Source organism: Salvelinus namaycush, chromosome 12 (genome assembly GCF_016432855.1).
Source record: "Salvelinus namaycush isolate Seneca chromosome 12, SaNama_1.0, whole genome shotgun sequence".
Classification (NCBI taxonomy): domain Eukaryota; kingdom Metazoa; phylum Chordata; class Actinopteri; order Salmoniformes; family Salmonidae; genus Salvelinus; species Salvelinus namaycush.
Genome location: NC_052318.1, coordinates 16,312,729 through 16,336,452, shown reverse-complemented (window position 1 = coordinate 16,336,452; position 23,724 = coordinate 16,312,729). Strand labels below are relative to the sequence as shown.

The 23,724-nt window shown below is 41.9% G+C and overlaps 1 protein-coding gene across 1 annotated transcript in view; it reads left to right on the top strand.

Annotated features, from left to right (window-relative positions):
• The window catches only part of LOC120056781 (kin of IRRE-like protein 3), a 163,259-nt gene extending 144,021 nt beyond the window's left edge, over positions 1–19,238 (top strand). The window contains exon 15 of the mRNA XM_039004987.1: positions 17,383–19,238. Within this exon, the coding sequence (XP_038860915.1) occupies positions 17,383–17,868 (486 nt within the window). The 3' untranslated portion in view covers positions 17,869–19,238. The remainder of the gene's footprint in view (positions 1–17,382) is intronic.
• The last annotated feature ends 4,486 nt before the right edge of the window (positions 19,239–23,724 follow it).

Below are 23,724 nucleotides of genomic sequence, written 5' to 3'. Positions count from 1 at the left end.
CGAGGAGGAGGATTACGACGACCGTTACAGAACCACCCACCACCAAAGGACCAAGCGGAGTGGAGAAGGGCAACAACAGCAGTGGAAGAAAACACAGGACTCGTGGACTTGGGAGGAGATCCTGGACGGCAAAGGACCCTGGGCTCAGCCAGGGGAATATCGCCGTCCCAAGGCGGAGTTGGAGGCAGCGAAGGCAGAGAGGCGCTGGTATGAGGAGGCAGCGCGGCGACGCGGTTGGGAGCCCGAGAGTCAGACCCAAAAATGTCTTGGGGGGTGGCACACGAGGAGTGTGGCAAAGCCGGGTAGGATACCTGAGCCAACTCCCCGTGGAGTGAGAGGGCGTCGTACTGGTCAGACACCGTGTTATGCGGTAAAGCGCACGGTGTCCCCAGTACGCGTGCTTAGTCCAGTGCGGGCTATTCCACCTCGCCGCACTGGTAGGGCTAGGTTGGGCATCGAGCCGGATGTCATGAAGCCGGCCCAACGCATCTGGCCTCCAGTGCGTCTCCTGGGGCCGGCATACATGGCACCAGCCTTACGAATGGTGTCCCCGGTTCGCCAGCATAGCCCAGTGCGGGCTATTCCACCTCGCCGCACTGGCAGGGCTACGGGGATCATTCAACCTGGTAAGGTTGGGCAGGCTCGGTGCTCAAGAGCGCGTGTCCTCCTTCACGGTCCGGTATACCCGGTGCCACCTCCACGTACCAGTCCACCGGTGGCAGCCCCCCGCACCAGGCTGTCTCTCCGGGTTCTCTCTCCAGCTGCTCCCACCTGTCCAGCGCTGTCAGAGCCTTCCTCCTCTCCAGCGCAGCCAGTGTCTGAACTGCCTGCCTTCCCAGCGCTGTCTGAACTGCCTGCCTTCCCAGCGCTGCCCGTCTGTACTGAGCCTTCAGAGCCGTCCAGCCAGGACCAGCCAGAGCCGTCCAGCCAGGACCAGCCAGAGCCGTCCAGCCAGGACCAGCCAGAGCCGTCCAGCCAGGACCAGCCAGAGCCGTCCAGCCAGGAGCTGCCAGAGCCAGCCAGTCAGGAGCTGCCAGAGCCAGCCAGTCAGGAGCTGCCAGAGCCAGCCAGTCAGGAGCTGCCAGAGCCAGCCAGTCAGGAGCTGCCAGAGCCAGCCAGTCAGGAGCTGCCAGAGCCAGCCAGCCAGGATCCGCCAGGGCCAGCCAGCCAGGATCCGCCAGGGCCAGCCAGCCAGGATCCGCCAGGGCCAGCCAGCCAGGATCCGCCAGCCAGCCAGGATCCGCCAGAGCCAGCCAGCCAGGATTCGCCCCTCAGTCCGGTGCTGCCCCTCAGTCCGGTGCTGCCCCTCAGTCCGGTGCTGCCCTTTGGTAGATCGGGATTGACATGGAGGGTGGCCATTGGGAGGAGGCCAAGGAAGCGGGGTTTGACTATGGTGGGGTGGGGACCACGACCAGCGCCAGAGCCGCCACCGTGGACAGACGCCCACCCAGACCCTCCCCTAGACTTTATGCTGGTGCGCCCGGAGTTCGCACCTTAAGGGGGGGGTTATGTCACGTTCCTGACCTGTTTTTCCTTTTTCTTGTGTTTATTTAGTTGGTCAGGGCGTGAGTTGGGGTGGGTTGTCCATGTGTTATTTTTCTATGTCGGGTTGTTTGTGTTCGGCCGGGTATGATTCTCAATCAGAGGCAGCTGTAAATCGTTGGCCCTGATTGAGAATCATACTTAGGCAGCCGGGGTTCACGTGTGTGGTTGTGGGTGGTTGTATCTCGTGTCTGTATTCGTGCCACACGGGACTGTTTGTCGGTTCGTTTCTCTTTGGTCATTTTGTTTCGTGAGTGTTCCGTTTATTTTGTTAATAAATAATCATGGACACAAACCACTCCGCATATTGGTCTGATCCTTCTCGCCTCTCCTCCTCGTCCGAGGAGGAGGATTACGACGACCGTTACACTCGGGCCCAGCTTTGATGAACCTGTAATGACCTCGCCTTCTGGATGATAGCGGGGTGAACAGGCGGTGGCTCAGGTGGTTGATGTCCTTGATGATCTTTTTGTCCTTCCTGTGACATTGGATGCTGTAGGTGTCCTGGAGGGCAGGCAGTGTGTCCCCGGTGATTCGTTGGGCAGACCGCACCACCCTCTGGAGAGCCCTGCGGTTGCGGGTGGTGCAGTTGCCGTACCAGGCGGTGATACAACCCGACAGGATTCTCTCAATGGTGCACATGTAATAGCTTGTGAGGGTCTTAGGGGCCAAGCCAAATTTCTTCAGCCTCCTAAGGTTGAAGAGCTGCTGTTGCGCCTTCTTCACCGCACTGTCTGTGTGGGTGGACCATTTCAGATTATCAGTAATATGTACGCCGAGGAACTTTAAGCTTGTCACCTTCTCCACTGCGGCCCCGTCGATGTGGATGTAGGTGTGCTACCTCTGCTGTCCACGATCAGTTCCTTCGTTTTGTTGACATTGAGGGAGAAGTTATTTTCCTCCTCCCTGTAAGCTGTCTTATCATTGTTGGTAATCAGGCCTATTACTGTTGTGTCGTCTGCAAACTTGATGATTGAGCTGGAGGCAAGTGTGGCCACACAGTCATGGGTGAACAGGAAGTACAGGAGGGGGTGGAGCACACACCCTTATGGGACCCTATGTTGAGGATCAGCATAGTGGAGGTGTTGTTTCCTACCTTCACCACCTGGGTGCAGCCCGTCAGATAGTCCCAGACACAGTTGCACAGGGCGGGGTTCAGTCTCAGGGCCCCAAGCTTAATGATGAGCTGAGAGGATAGTATGATGTTGAAGGCTGAGGTGTAGTCAATAAACAGCATTCTTACATAGGTATTCCTCCTTTCCAGATGGGATAGGGTAGTGTGCAGTGCGATGGCGATTGCATCGTCTGTGGATCTATTGGGATGGTATGCAAATTTAAGTGGGTCTAGGGTGTCATTTAAGGTGGAGGTGATATGGTCCTTAACTAGCCTCTCAAAGCACTTCATGGTGAAAGAAGTGAGTGCTACGGGGCGATAGTCATTTAGTTCGATTACCTTGGCTTTCTTGGGTACAGGAACAATGGTAGACATCTTAAAGCAAGTGGGGACAGCAGACTGGGATAGAGAGAGATTGAATATGTCCATAAACACTCCAGCCAGCTGGTCTGAGCATGCTCTGAGGACGCAGCTAGGGATGCCATCTGGGCCGGCAGCTTTGCGAGGGTTAACTTCTTATGGCTGCAATCCTGTTAACGGGATGATATGACAACAGCCAGTGAAAGTGCACGGCGCCAAATTCAAACAACAGAAATCTCATAATTAAAATTCCTCAAACATACATGTATCTTATACCATTTTAAAGGTAATCTTGTTGTTAATCCCACCAAAGTGTCCGATTTCAAATAGGCTTTACAGCGAAAGCACTACAAACGATTATGTTAGGTCACTGCCAACTCACAGAAAAATTCAGCCATTTTTCCAGCCAAAGAGAGGAGTCACAAAAAGCACAAATAGAGATATAATTAATCACTAACCTTTGATGATCTTCATCAGATGACACTCATAGGACTTCATGTTACCCAATACATATATGTCTTGTTCGATTAAGTTCATATTTATATCCAAAAACCTCAGTTTACATTGGCGCCATGTTCAGAAATGCCTCCAAAATATCCGGAGAAATTGCAGAGAGCCACGTCAAATAACAGAAATACTCATCATAAACTTTGATGAAAGATACATGTTTTACATAGAATTAAAGATACACTTGTTCTTAATGCAACCGCTGTGTCAGATTTCAAAAAGCTTTACGGCAAAACACAATATTCAATAATCTGGAATCAGCGTTCAGCCACAAAAGCAAGCCATACAGTTACCCGCCAAATTGTGCAGTCAACAAAACTCATAAAAAGCATTATAAATCTTCACTTACCTTTGTTGATCTTCGTCGGAATGCACTCCCAGGACTCCCACTTCCACAATAAATGTTTGTTTTGTTCGGTAATGTCCATCATTTATGTCCAAATAGCTATTTTTGGTAGCGTGTTTGGTAAACAAATCCAACGTCAGGAAGCGCGTTCACTAAAAGCTGACGAAATGTCCAAAAGTTCCGTAACAGTCAGTAGAAACATGTCAAACGATGTATTGAATCAATCTTAAGAATGTTTTTAACATAAATCTTGAATAACGTTCCAACTGGAGAATTACATTGACTTCAGATGAGCGATGGAACAGAGATCCATCTCATGTGATGGTCAAAGCATGGTCAGGTCATGGCAGACCTGACTAATTCCCCTCTCATTCGTTCCCCCTTCATAGTAGAGGCATCAGACAAGGTTCTACAGACTGTTTACATCTAGTGGAAGCCGTAGGAAGTGCAAACTCATCCATATCTCGCTGTGATTTCAATAGGATCTTGGTTGAAAATCCACCAGCCTCAGAATTCCCACTTCCTGTTTGGATTTTTTCTCAGGGTTTTGCCTGCCATATGAGTTCTGTTATACTCACAGACATCATTCAAACAGTTTTAGAAACTTCTGAGTGTTTTCTATCCAATACCTATAATAATATGCATATATTAGCAACTATGACTGAGGAGCAGGCCGTTTACTCTGGGCACCTCTGTGCACCTTTCATCCAAGCTACGTTTTGCCTGTTTGATTGCCTTATGGAGGGCATAACTGCACTATTTGTATTCAATCGTATTCCCAGTAACCTTGCCATGGTTAAATGCAGTGTTTCGTGCTTTTAGTTTTGCGCGAACGCTGCCATCTATCCACAGTTTTTGATTTGGGTAAGTTTAAATAGTCACAGTGGGAACAACATCACCTATACACTTCTTGATGAACTCAGTCACTGTGTCAGTGTATGCGTCAATGTTATTCTCAGAGGCAACCCGGAACATATCCCAGTCCACGTGATCAAAACAATCTTGAAGCATGGATTCCGATTTATCAAACCAACGTTGAATAGACCTTAGCACGGATACTTCCTGATTTGCCGAAGGGAGGGAGGAGGGGGGCCTTGTAGCCATCCCGGAAGGGAGAGTAACAATGGTCGAGAGTTTTGAAGCACGAGTACTACAAGCAATGTGTTGACAGAATTTCGGTAGCATTTTCCTCATATATGCTTTGTTAACTTCTTATGGCTGCAGCCCGACGTCGGTACACTTATGACAACAGCCAGCTCAAGTGGAGGGCGCGAAATTCAAAATATATATTTTTTAAATATTTAACTTTCACACATTAACAAGTCCAATACAGCATATGAAAGGTACACATCTTGTGAATCCAGCCAACATGTCCGATTTTTAAAATGTTTTACAGCGAAAACACCACGTATATTTATGTTAGCTCACCACCAAATACAAAAGAGGACAGACATTTTTCACAGCACAGGTAGCATGCACAAAGCCAATCTAACTAACCAAGAACCAACCAAACTAACCAAGAAACAACTTCATCAGATGACAGTCTTATAACATGTTATTCAATAAATCTATGTTTTGTTCGAAAAATGTGCATATTTCAGGTATAAATCATAGTTTACATTGCAGCTACAATCAGAAGTTGCACCGAATAATTACAGACACCAACGTCAAATACCTAATTACTCATCATAAAACATTTCTGAAAAATACATAGTGTACAGCAATTGAAAGACAGGCATCTTGTGTTTCCAGACAATATTTCCGATTTATCAAGTGTTTTACAGCGAAAACACAATATAGCGTTATATTAGCTTAGCACAATAGCCAGAAAGACAAGCCATTTCCCAGTAGCAAAAGTAAGCGATCGTAACAAACAAGCAAAATATATATAATTTTTGACTAACCTTGATTTTCTTCCTCAGATGACAGTCCTATAACATCAGGTTATACATACACTTATGTTTTGTTCGAAAATGTGCGTATTTAGAGCTGAAATCAATGGTTACACCGTGTGCTAACTTAGCTACTTTTCCCCACTACGTCCGGATTTTTCCTGACACTTTTTCTGACACACATATTCTGACCAAATAGCTATTCATAAACATAACTAAAAAATACATGTTGTATAGGAAATGATAGATCCATTAGTTCTTAATGAAATCGCAGTGTTAGAATTCTAAAAAATAACTTCATTATGATATGCAGCTTCGGTATAGCTAGAGTACCCAAACGTTGGCCGCCCACGACTAGTTCACATGCACGACAGATATATGAAATAGCATCATAAAATGTTTCTTACTTTTGCTGATCTTTCATCAGAATGTTGGACAAGGTGTCATTTGTCCAGCACAGTCGTTGTTTGGAATTAGAACGGACTCTTTCCCTCTTGAATTAGCACGCGCGCTAGCCGGGTGGCACGAATCGCTCCATCGTCAACAAAGTCAGAGAACGGAACACGGCAAAACTCCCGAAAAAATTTCAATAATCTGATTAAACTATATTGAAAAAACATACTTTACGATGATATGGTCACATGTATCAAATAAAATCAAAGCCGGAGATATTGGTCGTAACGGCAGCTAAACAGAAGGCAATCCCACTGTCCAGCGCGCGCTCCTCAGAGTACCGGAAATGAGGGACACGTCATACAAAGAGCCTGTATTCAACGTCAGACCAAGATAAACACAACATTTCTTCTCTCACAGCCTCTTGACACCCAGGGGAAGGTCTATGAAGTGCACGTAGACTCTTACGTTTCATGCCCATGTATAGGCAGGAAGTAGAACAGAGCATCGATTTCAGATTTTCCACTTCCTGGTCAGGAAGTTTGTGCCAAATGAGTTCTGTTTGACTCACAGATATAATTCAAACGGTTTTAGAAACTAGAGAGTGTTTTCTATCCAATAGTAATAATAATATGCATATTGTATGAGCAAGAATTGAGTACGAGGCCGTTTGAAATGGGCATATTTTATCTGGCTACTCAATACTGCCCCTGCAGCCCAAACAGGTTAACCTCTCTGGGATAGGCGGGACGCTTGCGTCCCACTTGGCCAATAGCCAGGGAAAATGTAGAGCGCCAAATTTTTAAAAATGATATAAAATCAAACTTTCATTAAATCACACATATAAGATAGCAAATATAAGCTACACTCGTTGTGAATCCAGCCAACATGTCAGATTTCAAAAAGGCTTTTCGGCGATAGCATAAGATGGTATTATCTGATGATAGCACAACAGTAAACAACGAGAGTGTAGCATATTTCAACCCTGCAGGCGCAACACAAAACGCAGAAATAAAATATAAATCATGCCTTACCTTTGACGAATTTCTTTTGTTGGCACTCGAATATGTCCCATAAACATCACAAATGGTCCTTTTGTTCGATTAATTCCGTCCATATATGTCCAAAATGTCCATTTATTTGGCGCGTTTGATCCAGAAAAAAACAGCTTTCAATTTGCACAACGTCACTACAAAATATCTAAAAAATTACCTCTAAACTTTGCCAAAACATTTCAAACTACTTTTGTAATACAACTTAAGGTATTTGTAAACGTTAATAATCGATCAAATTGAAGACGGGTCTATCTGTTTTCAATACAGGAGGACAACAAACTAACGATACTTTTCTAGTCTTGCGCAACTCTCAAACAGTACACATAACGTTACACTGATTCCAGATGGCCGTTCTTCTTCATTGCACAAAGGAATAACCTCAACCTATTTCCAAAGACTGGTGACATCCAGTGGAAGCGGTAGGAACTGCAAACAGGTTGATTAGAAATCTAGTATCCCAATGAAACCTCATAGAACAGACGGTGACCTCAAAAAAATAAATATAAAGTCCTCGGGGTATTGCCTGCTACATACGTTCTATGATACTCACAGACATGATTCAAACAGTTGTAGAAACTTCAGAGTGTTTTCTATCCAAATCTACTAATAATATGCATATCTTATATTCTGGGGATGAGTAGAAGGAAGTTGAAATTGGGCACGCTATTTATCCAGAAGTTAAACTTCTTTGGGAAAGGTGTGCCGCTAGCGGAACACCTCGACAACATCCGGTGAAATTGCAGAGCGCGAAATTCAAACTACAGAATTATAAATATTTAACTTTCATAAAATCACAAGTGTAATACATCAAAATAAAGCCTAACTTCTTGGTAATCCAGCCGCTGTGTCAGATTTCAAAAAGGCTTTATGGCGAAAGCACACCATGCAATAATCTGAGGACAGCACCCCGCATACAAAACCATGAAAAACATTTTTATTTTTTTACCCCCTTTTCTCCCCAATTTTCGTGGTATCCAATCGCTAGTAATTACTATCTTGTCTCATCGCTACAACTCCCGTACGGGCTCAGGAGAGGCGAAGGTCGAATGCCATGCGTCCTCCGAAGCACAACCCAACCAAGCCGCACTGCTTCTTAACACAGCGTGCCTCCAACCCGGAAGCCAGCCGCACCAATGTGTCGGAGGAAACACCGTGCACCTGGCCCCCTCGGTTAGCGCGCACTGCGCCCGGCCCGCCACAGGAGTCGCTGGAGCGCGATGAGACAAGGATATCCCTACCGGCCAAACCCTCCCTAACCCGGACGACGCTAGGCCAATTGTGCGTCGCCCCACGGACCTCCCGGTCGCGGCCGGCTGCGACAGAGCCTGGGCGCGAACCCAGAGTCTCTGGTGGCGCAGCTAGCGCTGCGATGCAGTGCCCTAGACCACTGCGCTACCCGGGAGGCCCTTGAAAAACATATTTCAACCAGGCAGGTGCGACACGAAAGTCAGAAATGGCGATATAATAAATGCCTTACCTTTGATGATCTTCTTCTGTTAGCACTCCAAAAGGTCCCAGTTAAATCACAAATGGTCCTTTTGTTCGATAATGTCCTTCTTTATATCCATAAAAACTCAGTTTAGCTGGCGCGCTTCAGTCAATATTCCACCCAGTTTCCCTCCATCAAAATGCATACAAAATGAATCCCAAACGTTACGAATAAACTTTACCAAACAAGTCAAACAACGTTTATAATCAAACCTCAGGTACCCTAATACAAAAATAAACGATAAAATCGTTATTGTCTTTACCGGAGAAAAATACCAAAGAACGCGCTCTCCTTCACGAGCTTGGAAACACTACAGCCAAAATGGGAGCCACCTAGAAGAACTACAATTTCTGGCTAATTAAAAAAAAAAAAAAGTCTGAAACTCTTTCTAAAGACTGTTGACATCTAGTGGAAGCCCTAGGAACTGCAATCTGGAAGGACTTCGCCTTATAATAAAAGTGACAGCCAGTGAAAATAGTTGTAGGCTATTTTTTGGCATGGTTTGTCCTCAGGGTTTTGCCTGCCATATCAGTTCTGTTATACTCACAGACATTATTTTAACAGTTTTAGAAACTTCAGAGTGTTTTCTATCCACATCTACCAATTATATGCATATCCTAGCTTCTGGGCCTGATTAACAGGCAGTTTACTTTGGGCACGCTTTTCATCCAGACGTCAAAATACTGCCCCCTATCCCAAACAAGTTTTAAGGTCCCCAGCTACAATACATGCGACCTCAGGATATGTGGTTTCCAGTTTGCACAAAGTTCAGTGCAGATCCTTGAGAGCTGCTGTGGTATCAGCTTGAGGGGGAATATACACAGCTGTGACTATAACCGAAGAGAATTCTCTTGGGAGGTAATACGGTCGGCAATTGATTGTGAGGTATTCTAGGTCGGGTGAACAAAAGGACTTGAGTGCCAGTATCACAATCACACCATGAGAAGTTAATCATGAAACATACACCACCACCTTTCTTCTTCCCGGAGAGTTCTTTATTCCTGTGTACGCAATGTACTGAGAACCCAGCTGGCTGTACGGACGGGGACAGTATATCCAGAGAGAGCCATATTTCTGTGAAACAGAGTATGTTACATTCCCTGATGTCTCTCTGGAAGGAGATTCTCGGCCTGAGCTCGTCTACTTTATTGTACTCGGAAGCAGTGGATGGTGTGCATGCCTCCGGACTAGAAGTCCACTGTGAAGGTCAGACTCGGAATACCTCTTTTCCGCCTCTGGCATCTTGGAGCAGCCTTTGGGATTAGTTAACTTCTCTGGGATAGGTGGGACGGTAGCGTCCCACTTGGCCAAAATCCAGAAAAAATGTAGCGCGCCAAATTCAAATATATTACTATAAAAATCAATCTTTCATGAAATCCCACATGAAAGACACCAAATTAAAGCTACACGTGTTGTGAATCCAATCCAGCCTTAATGTGCATATTTATATCCACAAATCTTGGTTTACATTGGCGCCATGTTCAGAAATGCCTCCAAAATATCCGGAGAAATTGCAGAGAGCCACGTCAAATAACAGAAATACTCATCATAAACTTTGATGGAAGATACATGTTTTACACAGAATTAAAGATACACTTGTTCTTAATGCAACCGCTGTGTCAGATTTTAAAAAAACTTTACGTTAAAAGCACACCATGCAATAATCTGAGACGGCGCTCAGATTTAACAACATTTCTCCACCATGTTGGAGTCAACAGAAATACGAAATTACATCATAAATATTCCCTTACCTTTGATTATCTTCATCAGAATGCACTGCCAGGAATCCTAGTTCCACAATAAATCGTTGTATTGTTCGATAATGTCCATTACTTATGTCCAATTAGCTACTTTTGCTAGCATGTGTAGTACACGTGTCCAAACGCTTGCGCAGATGCAGGCAAACGTCGGACGAAAACTTCAAAAAGTTATATTACAAGTCGAATAAACTGGTCAAACTTAGTAGAGAATCAATCTTCAGGATGTTGTTATCATTTATATACAATAAGGTTCCAACCGGAGAATTCTTTTCAGTCTCTATAAGTAATGGAACGCATGGCGATATCATGAGGAATGCGCGTGACCAAGAACTGGCAATCTGCCAGACCACTGACTCAAACACCTCCCATCCGGTCCCACATCACAGTATAGGCTTCATTCAGTGTTCTACAGACTGTTGAAATCTAGTGGAAGGCGTAGGAAGTGCAAACAGATCCATATATTACAGGGAATTGAATAGGCGATGACTTTTACATCGACCAGTCTCAGAATTCTCACTTCCTGTTTGGATTTTTTCTCAGGTTTTTGCCTGCCATATGAGTTATGTTATACTCACAGACATCATTCAAACAGTTTTAGAAACTTCAGTGTTTTCTATCCAATAGTAATAATAATATGCATATATTAGAATCTGGGACAGAGTAGGAGGCAGTTCACTATGGGCACGCAATTCATCCAAAAGTGAAAATGCTGCCCCCTATATCAAAGAAGTTAAATTGCCTTGAAGTGTACGAACAACAGATCCAGTTTGGGAAAGTCGTTTTTCTGGTCGGAATGCTGGTGAGTTACCGTTGCTCTGATATCCAAAAGTTCACAAAAAACGTTCTGGGCTAGTAATGTAAGAAATAACAATAATAATAATAATAATACTGCAAAGTATAGACCATCAAAGTAGACCATCAAAGTCTGTCGGCGCCACACTCAATCCCTTATTTTAGATTAACTATCCCTTTAAGCACTGATATGCAAATATAATTTGGGATATTGGAACTTCTAGGAAGCCAGACTTACACTTTCACATTCAAAGGCTTAATTTCCATGACACCTTTGATCTTTGACTCTGACTCTTATCTGTGAGGCGACCCCTTCTCCATCTCTCAGGTCAGATGTGTTATCTTCTCCATCTCTCACGTCAGATGTGTTACCTTCTCCATCTCTCCGGTCAGATGTGAACCGCTAATATACAGTATATTCTCATAGAGCTTCCTCTTCCTGATGTCATCCTGCGAATTCAATTCCCACCCTTGAGATTCCGCTGCTTGAAGGACCTACCCTTTCTGTCTTGCCATCGCTAATAGAGTTCTTTGTAATAGCCTCCAGCCACAAGTACAGACAAAGATGTCTGCTTGCTCTGACAGCAAATGTTGTATTTTATCCATTTGAATGTTGGCAGGCAAAGTCTTTCTCCCTTCTCCCGGAATCTAACAATCAGTTCATTTCAAGAAAGGAAATGGAGTAGCATAGAGAGAAAAAAATATCTTTACACACGTAGGTTGTTACTGAAAATGAACTAGCTTTGCAATTATTCAACATATGCTGCTCCCACATGTGGAATCATTAAGGCTATTTAATTAGCTGATAAGAGGATTTCTTTGTGTTAGTGGGAGATGACTATTTCACACCCCGAAAGCATGTTATCTATTTTTCACATGTCGCACACATCAGCCTGTTTCTTCGATGTTCCATCATTCTAATAAATAGCTGTTGATTTCGATATGAATTTGGTCATATTAATGCAAGTATTTGAATACATGAGAAAACATAGGTGTTGCTTTTTCACAGCTTTAGACCACATAGAATTAGGACATAAATACCTGTTGATTAAGCCTGGCAAAGTTTATACTCTGTTTATGCAGTCCAGGGTGACGTTTCCCCTAGGTACAGATCTAGGATCAATTTCCCCTCCCCCAATCTGAACCATAACCATTAGTTAGGAAATATAAATCTGACCCAAGATCCGTGTCTAAGGGCAACTTTACACTACTCCCTGTTCATGCAACTTCTTCATTGAAGAAACATTTCCTGAATCATCCTCACACGGGGCACCAATAACGTCATTTTTGATTTATGAAAAATTAAACAAATATATATTGATGAGATAAGTATTCAACCCCCTGAGTCAATACATGTTAGAGTCCCCTTTGGCAGTGATTACAGCTGTAAATATGTTGGGGTAAGTCTCTAAGAGCTTTGCACACATGGATTGTACAATATTTGCCCATTATTCTTTTTAAACTTTTCAAGCTCTGCCAAGTTGGTTGTTGATCTTTGCTAGACAGCCATTTTCAAGTCTTGCCATAGCTTTTCAAGCAGACTTAAGTTAAAACTGTAACTAGGCCACTCAGGAACATTCAATGTCGTCATCGTAAGCAACTTCAGTGTATATTTGGCCTTGGGCTTTAGGTTATTGTCCTGCTGAAAGGTACATTTGTCTCCTGGTGTCTGTTGGAAAGCAGACTGAACCAGGTTTTCCTTTAGGATTTTGCCTGTGCTTAGCTGTATTCCATTTCATTTTATTCAAAAATAAACTTCCTAAACAATTACAAGCATATCTATGCATAGTCACTTTACCCTTACCTACATGTACAAATTACCTCCCCTAACCTGTACCCCCGCACATTGACTTGGTAACAGTACCCCCTGTATATAGCCTCGTTATTGTTAAGTAATTTCATTGTGTTACTTTTACATTTTTACTTTCGTTTATTTAGTAAATATTTTCTTAACTTCTAGTTCCTCCCAAACCCGGATCCGGGAGCACCCCCATCAGTAAAAAAGCTGACTAGCATAGCCTATCATAGCGTCACAAGTAAATACTAGCATCTAAATATCATTAAATCACAAGTCCAAGACACCAGATGAAAGATACACATCTTGTGAATCCAGCCATCATTTCTGATTTTTAAAATGTTTTACAGGGAAGACACAATATGTAAATCTATTAGCTAACCACGTTAGCAAAAGACACCACTTTTTTTACTCCACCATTTTTTTACTGCATCAGTAGCTATCACAAATTTGACCAAATAAAGATATAAATAGCCACTAACCAAGAAACAACTTCATCAGATGACAGTCTGATAACATATTTATTGTATAGCATATGTTTTGTTAGAAAAATGTGCATATTTCAGGTATAAATCATAGTTTACCATTGCAGCCACCATCACAACTCTCACCAAAGCAACTAGAATAACTACAGAGACCATCGTGTATTACCTAATTACTCATCATAAAACATTTCTTAAAAATACACAGCGTACAGCAAATGAAAGACACAGATCTTGTGAATCCAGCCAATATTTCAGATTTTCTAAGTGTTTTACAGCGAAAACACAATATAGCATTATATTAGCTTACCACAATAGCCAGAAACACAACACCATTTACCAGCAGCAAAGGTTAGCGATCGTAACAAACAGGCAAAAGATATATAATTTTTGACTAACCTTGATATTCTTCATCAGATGACAGTCCTGTAACATCATATTACACAATGCATATAGGGTTTGTTCGAAAATGTGCATATTTAGCGGCACAAATCGTGGTTATACAATGTGATTAGTGGCCAAAACTTCAAGCAATCTGTCCGGCGCCATCTTGGAGAGGCACCTATTCTAATCGATAAGTAATCATAAACTTGACTAAAAAAATACAGGTTGGACAGCAAATGAAAGATACATTAGTTCTTAATGCAACCGCTGTGTTAGATTTTTAAAATTAACGTTACTGCGCAATACAGCGTGCGCTAAAGCGAGACCGCACCGAAATTCATGGCGGAATTATTATTTGACATTTGTCAACATAAATACGAATTAACAGCATAAAGACTGCTTACTATTTGCTGAGCTTCCATCAGAATCTTGGGCAAGGGGTCCTTTCTCCAGAACAATCGTCTTTTGGTTGAAAGATGTCCTCTTCTCCTGTAGAAATAGCAGCTAACGATAGCCATCCACTGGAGAGGTGTCCAACTCGTGATAGCGCGTCACAAAGAAATCCCAGAAAATCGCAATAAACTGATATAAACTGCTATAAGTCGGTTTAAATTAACTACCTTATGATGTCTTTAACACCTATAACGAATAAAAACATGACCGGAGATATAGAACTGCTAAAACGAAAGCTTTTGCAGGACGCCATTGTGATGTCCCTCTTGCGCCAGGCGCCCCGTTGAAAAGAACGGTACTTCCGTTCCATGAGCTTTTATAGTCCCCCAGATGGTGCAATCCACTCCATTCAAATTCTCACCGCTTACTGACATCTAGAGGAAGGCGTATGCAGTGCATGTAGCCCCATAGCTTACATGGGGACTTATAAACTGACCCTAGAACAGGGACCTCGATTTCAGAAATCTCACTTCCTGACAGGAAATGTGCTGCAGAATGAGTTCTGTTTCACTCAGAGAAATAATTCAAACGGTTTTAGAAACTAGAGAGTGTTTTCTATCTAATAGTAATAATAATATGCATATTGTACGAGCAAGAATTGAGTACGAGGCAGTTTAATTTGGGAACTAAATTATTACAAAGTGCAAATAGCACCCCCTATTGACAAAAGGTTAACTCTATTTCTTGAATTGCATTGTTGGTTAAGGGCATCTAAGTAAGCATTTCACGGTAAGGTTTACACCTGTTGTATTTGGTGCATGTGACAAATAACAATTGATTTTATTTGATATGCATAACATGATGCAGCCACCACCATGCTTAAAAATATAAAGAGTGGTACTCAGTGATGTGTTGTGTTGGATTTGCCCCAAACAAATGTTTTGTATCAGGACAAAAAGTTAATTTCTTTACCACATTTTTTGCAGTTACATTACTTGTGCCTTGCAAACAGGATGCGTTTTTTGGAATATTTGTTTTATTCTGTAGAGACTTCCTTCTTTTCACTCTGTCATTTAGGTTAGGATTGTAAAGTAACTACAACGTAATTGACCCATCCTCAGACGCTAGCGTCCCAACTGGCCAACATCCAGTCAAAATGCAGAGCGCCAAATTCAAATAAATTACTATAGAAATTAAACTTTGATGAAATCACACATTCAATATACCAAATTAAAGCTACACTTGTTGTGAATCCAGCCAACATGTCAGATTTCAAAAATGCTTTACGGCGAAAGCAAACGATGCTATTATCTGAGCATAGCACCCAAGCAGACAAACACAGACCATCATACACAAAACGCAGAAATAAAGATATAAATCATGCCTTACCTTTGACGAGCTTCTTCTGTTGGCACTCCAATATGTCCCATAAACGTCACAAGTGGTCCTTTTGTTCTAATAATTCCGTCGATATATATCCAAAATGTCAATTTATTTGGCACGTTTGATCCAGAAAAACACTGGTTCCAACTTGCGCAACGTGACTACAAAATATCTCAAAAGTTACCTGTAAGCTTTGTCCAAACATTTCAAACTACTTTTGTAATACAGCTTTAGGTATTTTTTTACGTAAATAATCGATAAAATTGAAGACGGGATGATCTGTGTTCAATACCGGAGGAAAACAACGTGTAGCGAGCCTCTGTGTAACGCGCCTCTAAGAAAGAGTAAACGTCCCTCAAGCCTCATTCTGAACAGTGTTACTTCTTCATTTCTCAAAGGAAAAACCTCAACCAATTTCTAAAGACTGTTGACATTTCTAAAGACTGGATTCCCAATGAAAACTCATTGAAAAGAGAGTGACCTCAAAAAAATAATCTGAATGGTTTGTCCTCTGGGTTTCGCCTGCCAAATAAGTTATGTTATAGTCACAGACATGATACAAACAGTTTTAGAAACTTCAGATGGTTTCCTATCCAAATCTACTAATAATATGCATATCTTAGTTTCTGGGCATGAGTAGCAGGCAGTTTAATTTGGGCACGCTTTTCATCCAAAATTCCGAATGCTGCCCCCTATCCTAGAGAAGTTAAACTCTGTAACTGTTTTAAAATCACCATTGGCCTGGTGGTGAAATCCTTAAGTGGTTTTCTTCCTCTATGGCAACTGAGTTAGGAAGGATGCCTGTATTTTTGTATTGACTGGGTGTATTGATACACCATCCAAAGCATAATTAATAACTTGACTATGCTCAAAGGGATATTCAGTGTCTGTTTTAATTTTTACTCCTCTACTAATAGGTGCTCTTCTTTGTGAGGCATTGGAAAACCTCCCTGGTCTATGTGGTTGAATCTGTGCATAAAATGCACTACTTAGCTTGGGGACCTTACAATTAACTGTATGTGTGGGGTTACAGAGATGGGGTAATCATAAAAAAAATCATGTTAACCACTATTATTACACACAAAGTGAGTCCATGCAACTTTTAATGTGACATGTTAAGCAAATATTTACTCCTAAACATATTTAGACTTGCCATAACAAAGGGGTTGAATAATTGACTCAAGACATTTCAGCTTTAAATGTTTTATTAATTTGTAAAAATAAATTATGTTGTGGGGTATTATGTGTAGATCAGTGTCACAATATCTAAATTTAATCAATGTAACACAACAAAATGTGTAAAAAGTCAAGGGGTGTGAATACTTTCTGAGGGTACTATAGATGGTGCCTCTGATTATTTATATTTCATCTTTAAGTACATGTAGGCTATTTATAATAGAAACATAACTCTCTCCTGTTCAAATGAGAGCAGATGTCTGGATCATCAAAAGAGAAAATGAAGAAATTAGATGGTGCTGTTTGACATTTCCCCTGTTTGACTGATGATGACACAGATAAAGAAACAGATGTGCCTCTTTCAAACTGTAATCATTAATCTTTCAGTAAGTTATCGATTTGATCACAATAACAACTACCAAAATAGTAACTGCACTGCACTGACATGCCTTCCATTTTATGTCTCCTATCCTAACATTAACACATCTGTTTATGTCTTTGCCCCGTCTCCTCCACAAGGATCCAACAAATGGCTACTACAGCGTCAATACCTTCAAGGAGCACCATGGCACCCCGACTATGTCAATGGCCCCCAGCCAGACCGGCGGCGCAGAAGTCCGGAACCCTTCAGCTTCCTCTTCAGCCACCATGGGCAAGCAACGCGTGCCAACAGGCATGTCCTTCACCAACATCTACAGCACGCTAGGTGCCGGGCCCAACCGCCTGTACGACTACAGCCAGCGTTTCGTGCTAGGCATGGGCAGTAGCTCCATCGAGCTGTGCGAGCGTGAGTTCCAGAGGGGCTCGCTCAGTGACTCCAGCTCCTTCATCGACACGCAGTGCGACAGCAGCGTGAGCAGCTACAGCAAACAGGACGGCTACGTGCAGTTTGACAAGGACAGCAAGGCCTCGGCCGCCTCCTCCTCCTCCCACTACTCGCAGTCGTCCTCGCAGAACTCAGACCTGACGCGGCCGCTGCAGAAACGCATGCAGACCCATGTGTAATGGCAGAAGGAGCTACAGTATGGATTGATTGGACAGGATGGGTCGAGGATAGCACCTTTGGACACTCTGAGGAACACTGCCTGACCGGTGTACAGTGCTATATTTTTGTTTGGTTTGTACTCTGGTCCTCTCCTTATATGGACACTGTACGTACCATACTTTTTACAGACACACAGTACATGTTCTTTGGATTACATGGGATAGACTGTATTCTCCTTGAAACAATCTCATCAACAAAAAAAACATTAAAAGAACATCATAACCTTGAGAGCCACAATTGGTCGAAAAAAGATGACAATCAATGTCCACTTTTTCAATGAACATTGCTCTGCTGTTGACCCCTATTCTGTTTCGACTAGTGGACCTCCTCAAAACGTGGAGATGTAGGCATTATTCACACATCTGTGTGGAATAATTCCAGAATTGTAAAAAAGTTTATGTTTATCATCTAAAAAGACAAACTGTTGGGACTATGTTCAGCTGCCCGGTTGGGGTTTGAAGCACAAAGGGGTATTGTTAAAAACTGCCAGAGGCATTTCTTGTATCTGCGGGATAAAAAAACCTTAGATGGATAATGAAACCTCTGAGGAAAGATGGAGGGAGCGGCAGGCTATGTAATGAAAAGGAACACCTTGCCAACTGACCGAAGGACTGACCTGCAGGTCTAATATCTCTACACCTGGACTACTTTAATACTCAATGGATTATAGATTTTGGTTATCTAAGTATATTCTATATTTTGCTCCTTTACTTTGGACTAACGGAGATGTTTTGCCTTTTTGATGTATGCCTTGTGAAAGTTCACTACTGAGTCACAGGTCACAGATAAATGCATGGAGAAGTGGATGTGTCATACTGTTGTACTACTTCACTTGAGCTAACGTATCAAATGCTTTGTTCACTCACAAACTGTTGGTTTCTTTCTTATGGTCAAGGACATTAACATCTGTACTTTCCCATTCAATGTGTGACACTTGCAGCTTGATCGTGTGTGTGTGAGCAGATAGCTGTGGAGCCAAATACAGTGTTATTGCTGCCGGAGCCGTTCTCATTTTCGTGGCTTGCCATACTTAGCTGATATTGTGTTGTTTACACTGGAGCTCTGTAAATCCAGCATTTTTGTCTATTGTGATTTGACTACTGAATGACAGGGATAAAGATAAAGTTACTTTTTCTGTCTGTCGCCTCTGTGGTTACAATTACTCAGTGCCCACCGTTTTTAGTGAGACACTGTTCTGTATCAAATGGTACTATTTAGCTTGAAAAGTGATGATTAGGTGGGTCTGTATAAGAGTAAACACTGAAGGTGATTAGCAAACCAAATAGTTAATATTAACTATAGTAGGATCTTGAAGATATGCACTCGGAGTTGTCGGGAATGGAGGTTGTTCGGAACACAGACATGTCTGTAACTTTGAATTTCACTTAAAAACACATCAACCTTTAAAAAATATATATTCATTGCATATTTAGACGTGTTTTCTTTTACATATCTCAGTTTGATATTGCCAGGACAGTTGAGTGATCAATCTGTAACATTAAGATTTGTGTCTATGAGATCCTACTGTACTATGACTTCATTAGAGAATTACTATTGGTCAACATATCTCAATATGATATGAACTAATCAGGGCCTGTATGTTTCAGTGCAAAATCAATATTACTTTTACCTTTATTTAACTAGGCAAGTCAAATTCTTATTTACAATGACAGCGTAGGAACAGTGGGTTAACTGCCTTGTTCAGGGGCAGAACAACAGATTTTTACCTTGTCAGCTGGGGCGATTCGATCTAGCAACCTTCCATTTACTAGTTCAACGCTCTAACCACTAGGCTACCTGCCACCCCACCATCCTCACAATGAAGCATTAGCTCATACAACAAACAGTCAACCAGGGATCTTCATACCTCTCCCACTAGATGACTCAGTTGGGTAACACTTTCCAGTCATTAGTAAGGCATTTATTGATGATCTAACTGAAAATCATTACCCCTATATAAACAAAGCATGTCATATATAAACCAAATGTCTTCCCAATGTATTTTAAGATTTGAATGCAGCCTCCATCCATACCCTGCCTGTTTGGTAATGACCAGCACCACCATTCATAATGACTGATTATCATATGCCTTATGACAGAGAGGAAGGCTGTCGTTATATGCACACCATAGAAGTGACTTTGTATAATAACAGTAAGCAGAGAAATTAAGTGGGCTGTGGTCTATGGTCTATTGTCGTATTACAGAGTATGTTGTCCATCATTAAAGAGCCTAAATTTCAGCAAATCTTGCTGAGATTCAAACAAGTCCCGGTGAGACTGATGCTGTCCTAATATGGACAACCTATATTGGTACCATTTTAGAGTTAATTTGAATCCAGGAAAATAGGGTCGTTGGTCGGGGTGGATGGGTAGGCTTACAATATGAATGACTAGCAACCCAAAGGTTGCGTGTTTGAATCTCATCATTGCAAACTTTAAGATTTTAGCTGATTAGCTACTTTGAATTACTTACAAATTTTTAGCTACTTTGCACCTACTTAGTATGTTATCTAACCCTTTCGTGTACTATGTTACATCTACCCTTGTGTCCAGGTTGACATTAATCATCTAAACGTTCTTGTTTTTTCTTCTTACTCTAGATTCAAAGTCATTTTTATAGACAATCTTAGCATTTTGTGACAAACATCTTTATATATGGTGGAGTGGATGAGGCTAAAAATCTAATGGAGTGGCCTGTGTGGTCCATCGGTTAGAACAGCTGAGCCCAGCACACAGTCTGCCAGAGTCAGCATAGGTGCCGATCCAGCCAACTGCCCTTTGACTCACCCTTCTATCCTCCCCGTCTTTCCAACACTGTAGTAGTATCTCTTCATAAGATACAAAAGGAGTGGGACTGCCCAACTCATAAAAGAGTTTCAAATAAAGCTATGGTCAAACATAATGAGTACAACACACATCCTTGTGGTACTGAAATATGAAATCGTAAGGAATCCTCTCATGGATTCAGTCTTTTCCAAATGTGTGTTGGTTGGAGCTGTGTTTACGAGCCAACTCAACTCCCATCTTAAATCATCCTGCACCTCCTCCTACAGCTCCACTGTTTACCAGGGGTCCAACTTTGAACCTGCAATGAGCCTGAATCTCCTAGCAGACAGAACTGCTAGGGGAATCATACTGGATGAGCACATATTTGGAGATGCTCACTCGAGCCTGTTTGCTTTGAGGACTGTGGCTGCTTGCATTTGATTTGGAAAAAGCTACTCAAACAAATATATACAGTATAGTGTATGTATGTCGATGAGAGTCCAGCATAATTCCTGCGTGCAGAAAAAAATATCTATTTGCATTCCATCCCCGGAGCCTGGCTGCAATTGTATAACTGCAAAAGCAGTACAGTTGCTGTCTTGTGGATTAGTTCTGCATCATTCTCTCCTGCTCCTCTTTGTATCTCTCTATTGGGATCCAGCAAAACTGATGAATATCTCCAATCAAGGTGTCACTATAACCAAAATATTTTCAAGCAGATACATTTTCCATTGTTGAACTGTGTGTCTAAAGTGAAAATCTCACTTTTAAAAGTCCAAATTCTGTTATCGCATTCCCAAATAATGTGTTGACTCCTTCTGTACTCATTTGAGGCCAAAAAGCATAAATTGGAGAGAAAAAAAACACCACCTCAAACTTGTCTCAAATAGTCCATTGAAAAAATACTACTTCCTCGTAGACGATGATTGAGGAGGATGAGCCAGCCAATCAGCATTGAATAGTTTTAATGACTGCTATACGCCCACACCATTGTCATTGGGGTACACCGACACACCTCCGACACAGAAAAGCTGCTTTTTAACATACTTAATTTTTTTTAAATTGGGAAGGAAAACTATTTAACCCAATTTGTAATTAATTATAGGTCATATTTCATAGAAATCTAAACACTGGACAGTTACTTTAAAGGGAAATAAATATTTTACAACTTGATGTTAGGTTCCTCACCCTGAAAGTAGTCTATGGGCCGGGAGAAACTGTAGTCCATGGTTCAGTTCTTTAGACATCCACAACTAACTTTAGCCACTGCTAGATAAAATCAATGGGAGTGGAAAAGGGGCATGTGCAGCCTGTTAAAAAGAAATGTCCAAATCACCTTTAAGTCATACCAAATAATTTAATTTATTCAAATTAATTTCACAATTATATTTTTAAACGGCACCTCATGCACTCCCATTGATTAACTTTGCTCTGGAAGAAATTAAAACACAGTCACAATTATTTTCACATCTCTTCTATCTGCTGATGTTTCCAGAGGAAACATTACACACTATGAAAGTGATAACAGTGTATTGTTGCTGTGAAGAGATGAGCTTGTGGCTAACTGATCCACAGCTATAAGTCATGTATTAGGACTAGCTCAAAGTTGTATTTGTCTACAAGGAACATCTCAACACGATTGTTTCAACAAAGAACTATTGAAGTTAATTGAGGTAGAATCCGTACTCATATGGAAAAGCTTACTTGAGATTGACTCAGGTTCCTTGCAAAGTCAGAAAATCAGATAAAGTCAGAGTATTGGAAGCAGTGGAAGATAAGAGTGAAAACTATGAAGGAACAAAAACTGAAAAGAGTAACACGTTTGGGTCAAAACGTTCACTCCAGTCTAACTACGATTGAATAATGTAGTTGAATTGATGTTGTATAAATTCACACTATCAATCACTACTGTACTAACTACTACTAATGTTGGTAAATTATTAATTAGCCTCAGTCTCCGGCTGTCTGTTATGGACACTGTACTAAACAAGGTTATGGGACGTCAACATTAAGTAGTCAGACATCTGAAATTGTACATGGCAATTTAAAAATATATATATTTGCTTGTCTCCAGTGGGTCTTGTTTCTGTGTACAGTGCATTGAACATGAATGACACATCCCTCTCATTGCCTATATAACCTATGACAAATGCGGTACTAACAGGATCGAAATAACCAGGATCGAAATAACACAGAAGAACTCCAGAGGATTGCTCCTGCCCTCCCAAGAGGTCTCTGTGACCCTTCAAACTCTCTTAAAACAAATTCCATAACCATTGATCGACAGATGAGACCTTTCACATAAGCGATTGTCAGACAGAATTGATTGGCCTATGTTATTTGCCACTTTTTTGTAATTAATAAAAGGCTGAGAGGAAGGCAGGCTTTTGTCCATGGGAAATCAGCCAGTGACATTTTGTGACTCCAGTCTCCAGAGGGACAACCACGGAGCCAGACCACACCAGACCTTTGTTCTCCTCCCTTACGTACACAACTGCCACACACACCACAAACTCTGATTATTTCCTTCCAGTTACTGAATTATTATCCATCTTTTAAGTTTGATCTCGCGTTTCATAACGTCGGTAATTGAGTCCTTAAACTACTTTTCTTTGCCATCTTCCAGTCTGATCATTATCTGCAGGTAATTATCTTAGCGATGCATTAACAGGTGTTTTTCTTCCCTCTCCTTTTTTTTATTGGCTTACTTAGCTAATGAGTGTCCGTGGCTCAGGAAGAGACGATGTTGGTGGGGTGTGTTTGTAGGTTTGAACAGCAACTGCCATGTTATTCCTGTACCACTCTTCTGGTCATGTAGGGTACTGAGGGAAGCCTTGGGGGTCTTTCATCCTTTCCAGAGCCTCTCACTGATGAGTTATCAGTGTAATTATCAACAAAGTTCCTCCCTTGATATTACTTCTATAAAGACAGATGTTGAAGAAGAAAACATATGCATTTGGAAAACATATGTCAGTAAATTAATAGTGAATATTCAATTATGGGCCTTCCACGGCAAACTCCAATGGAGGAAAACATCAAATACTTCATTA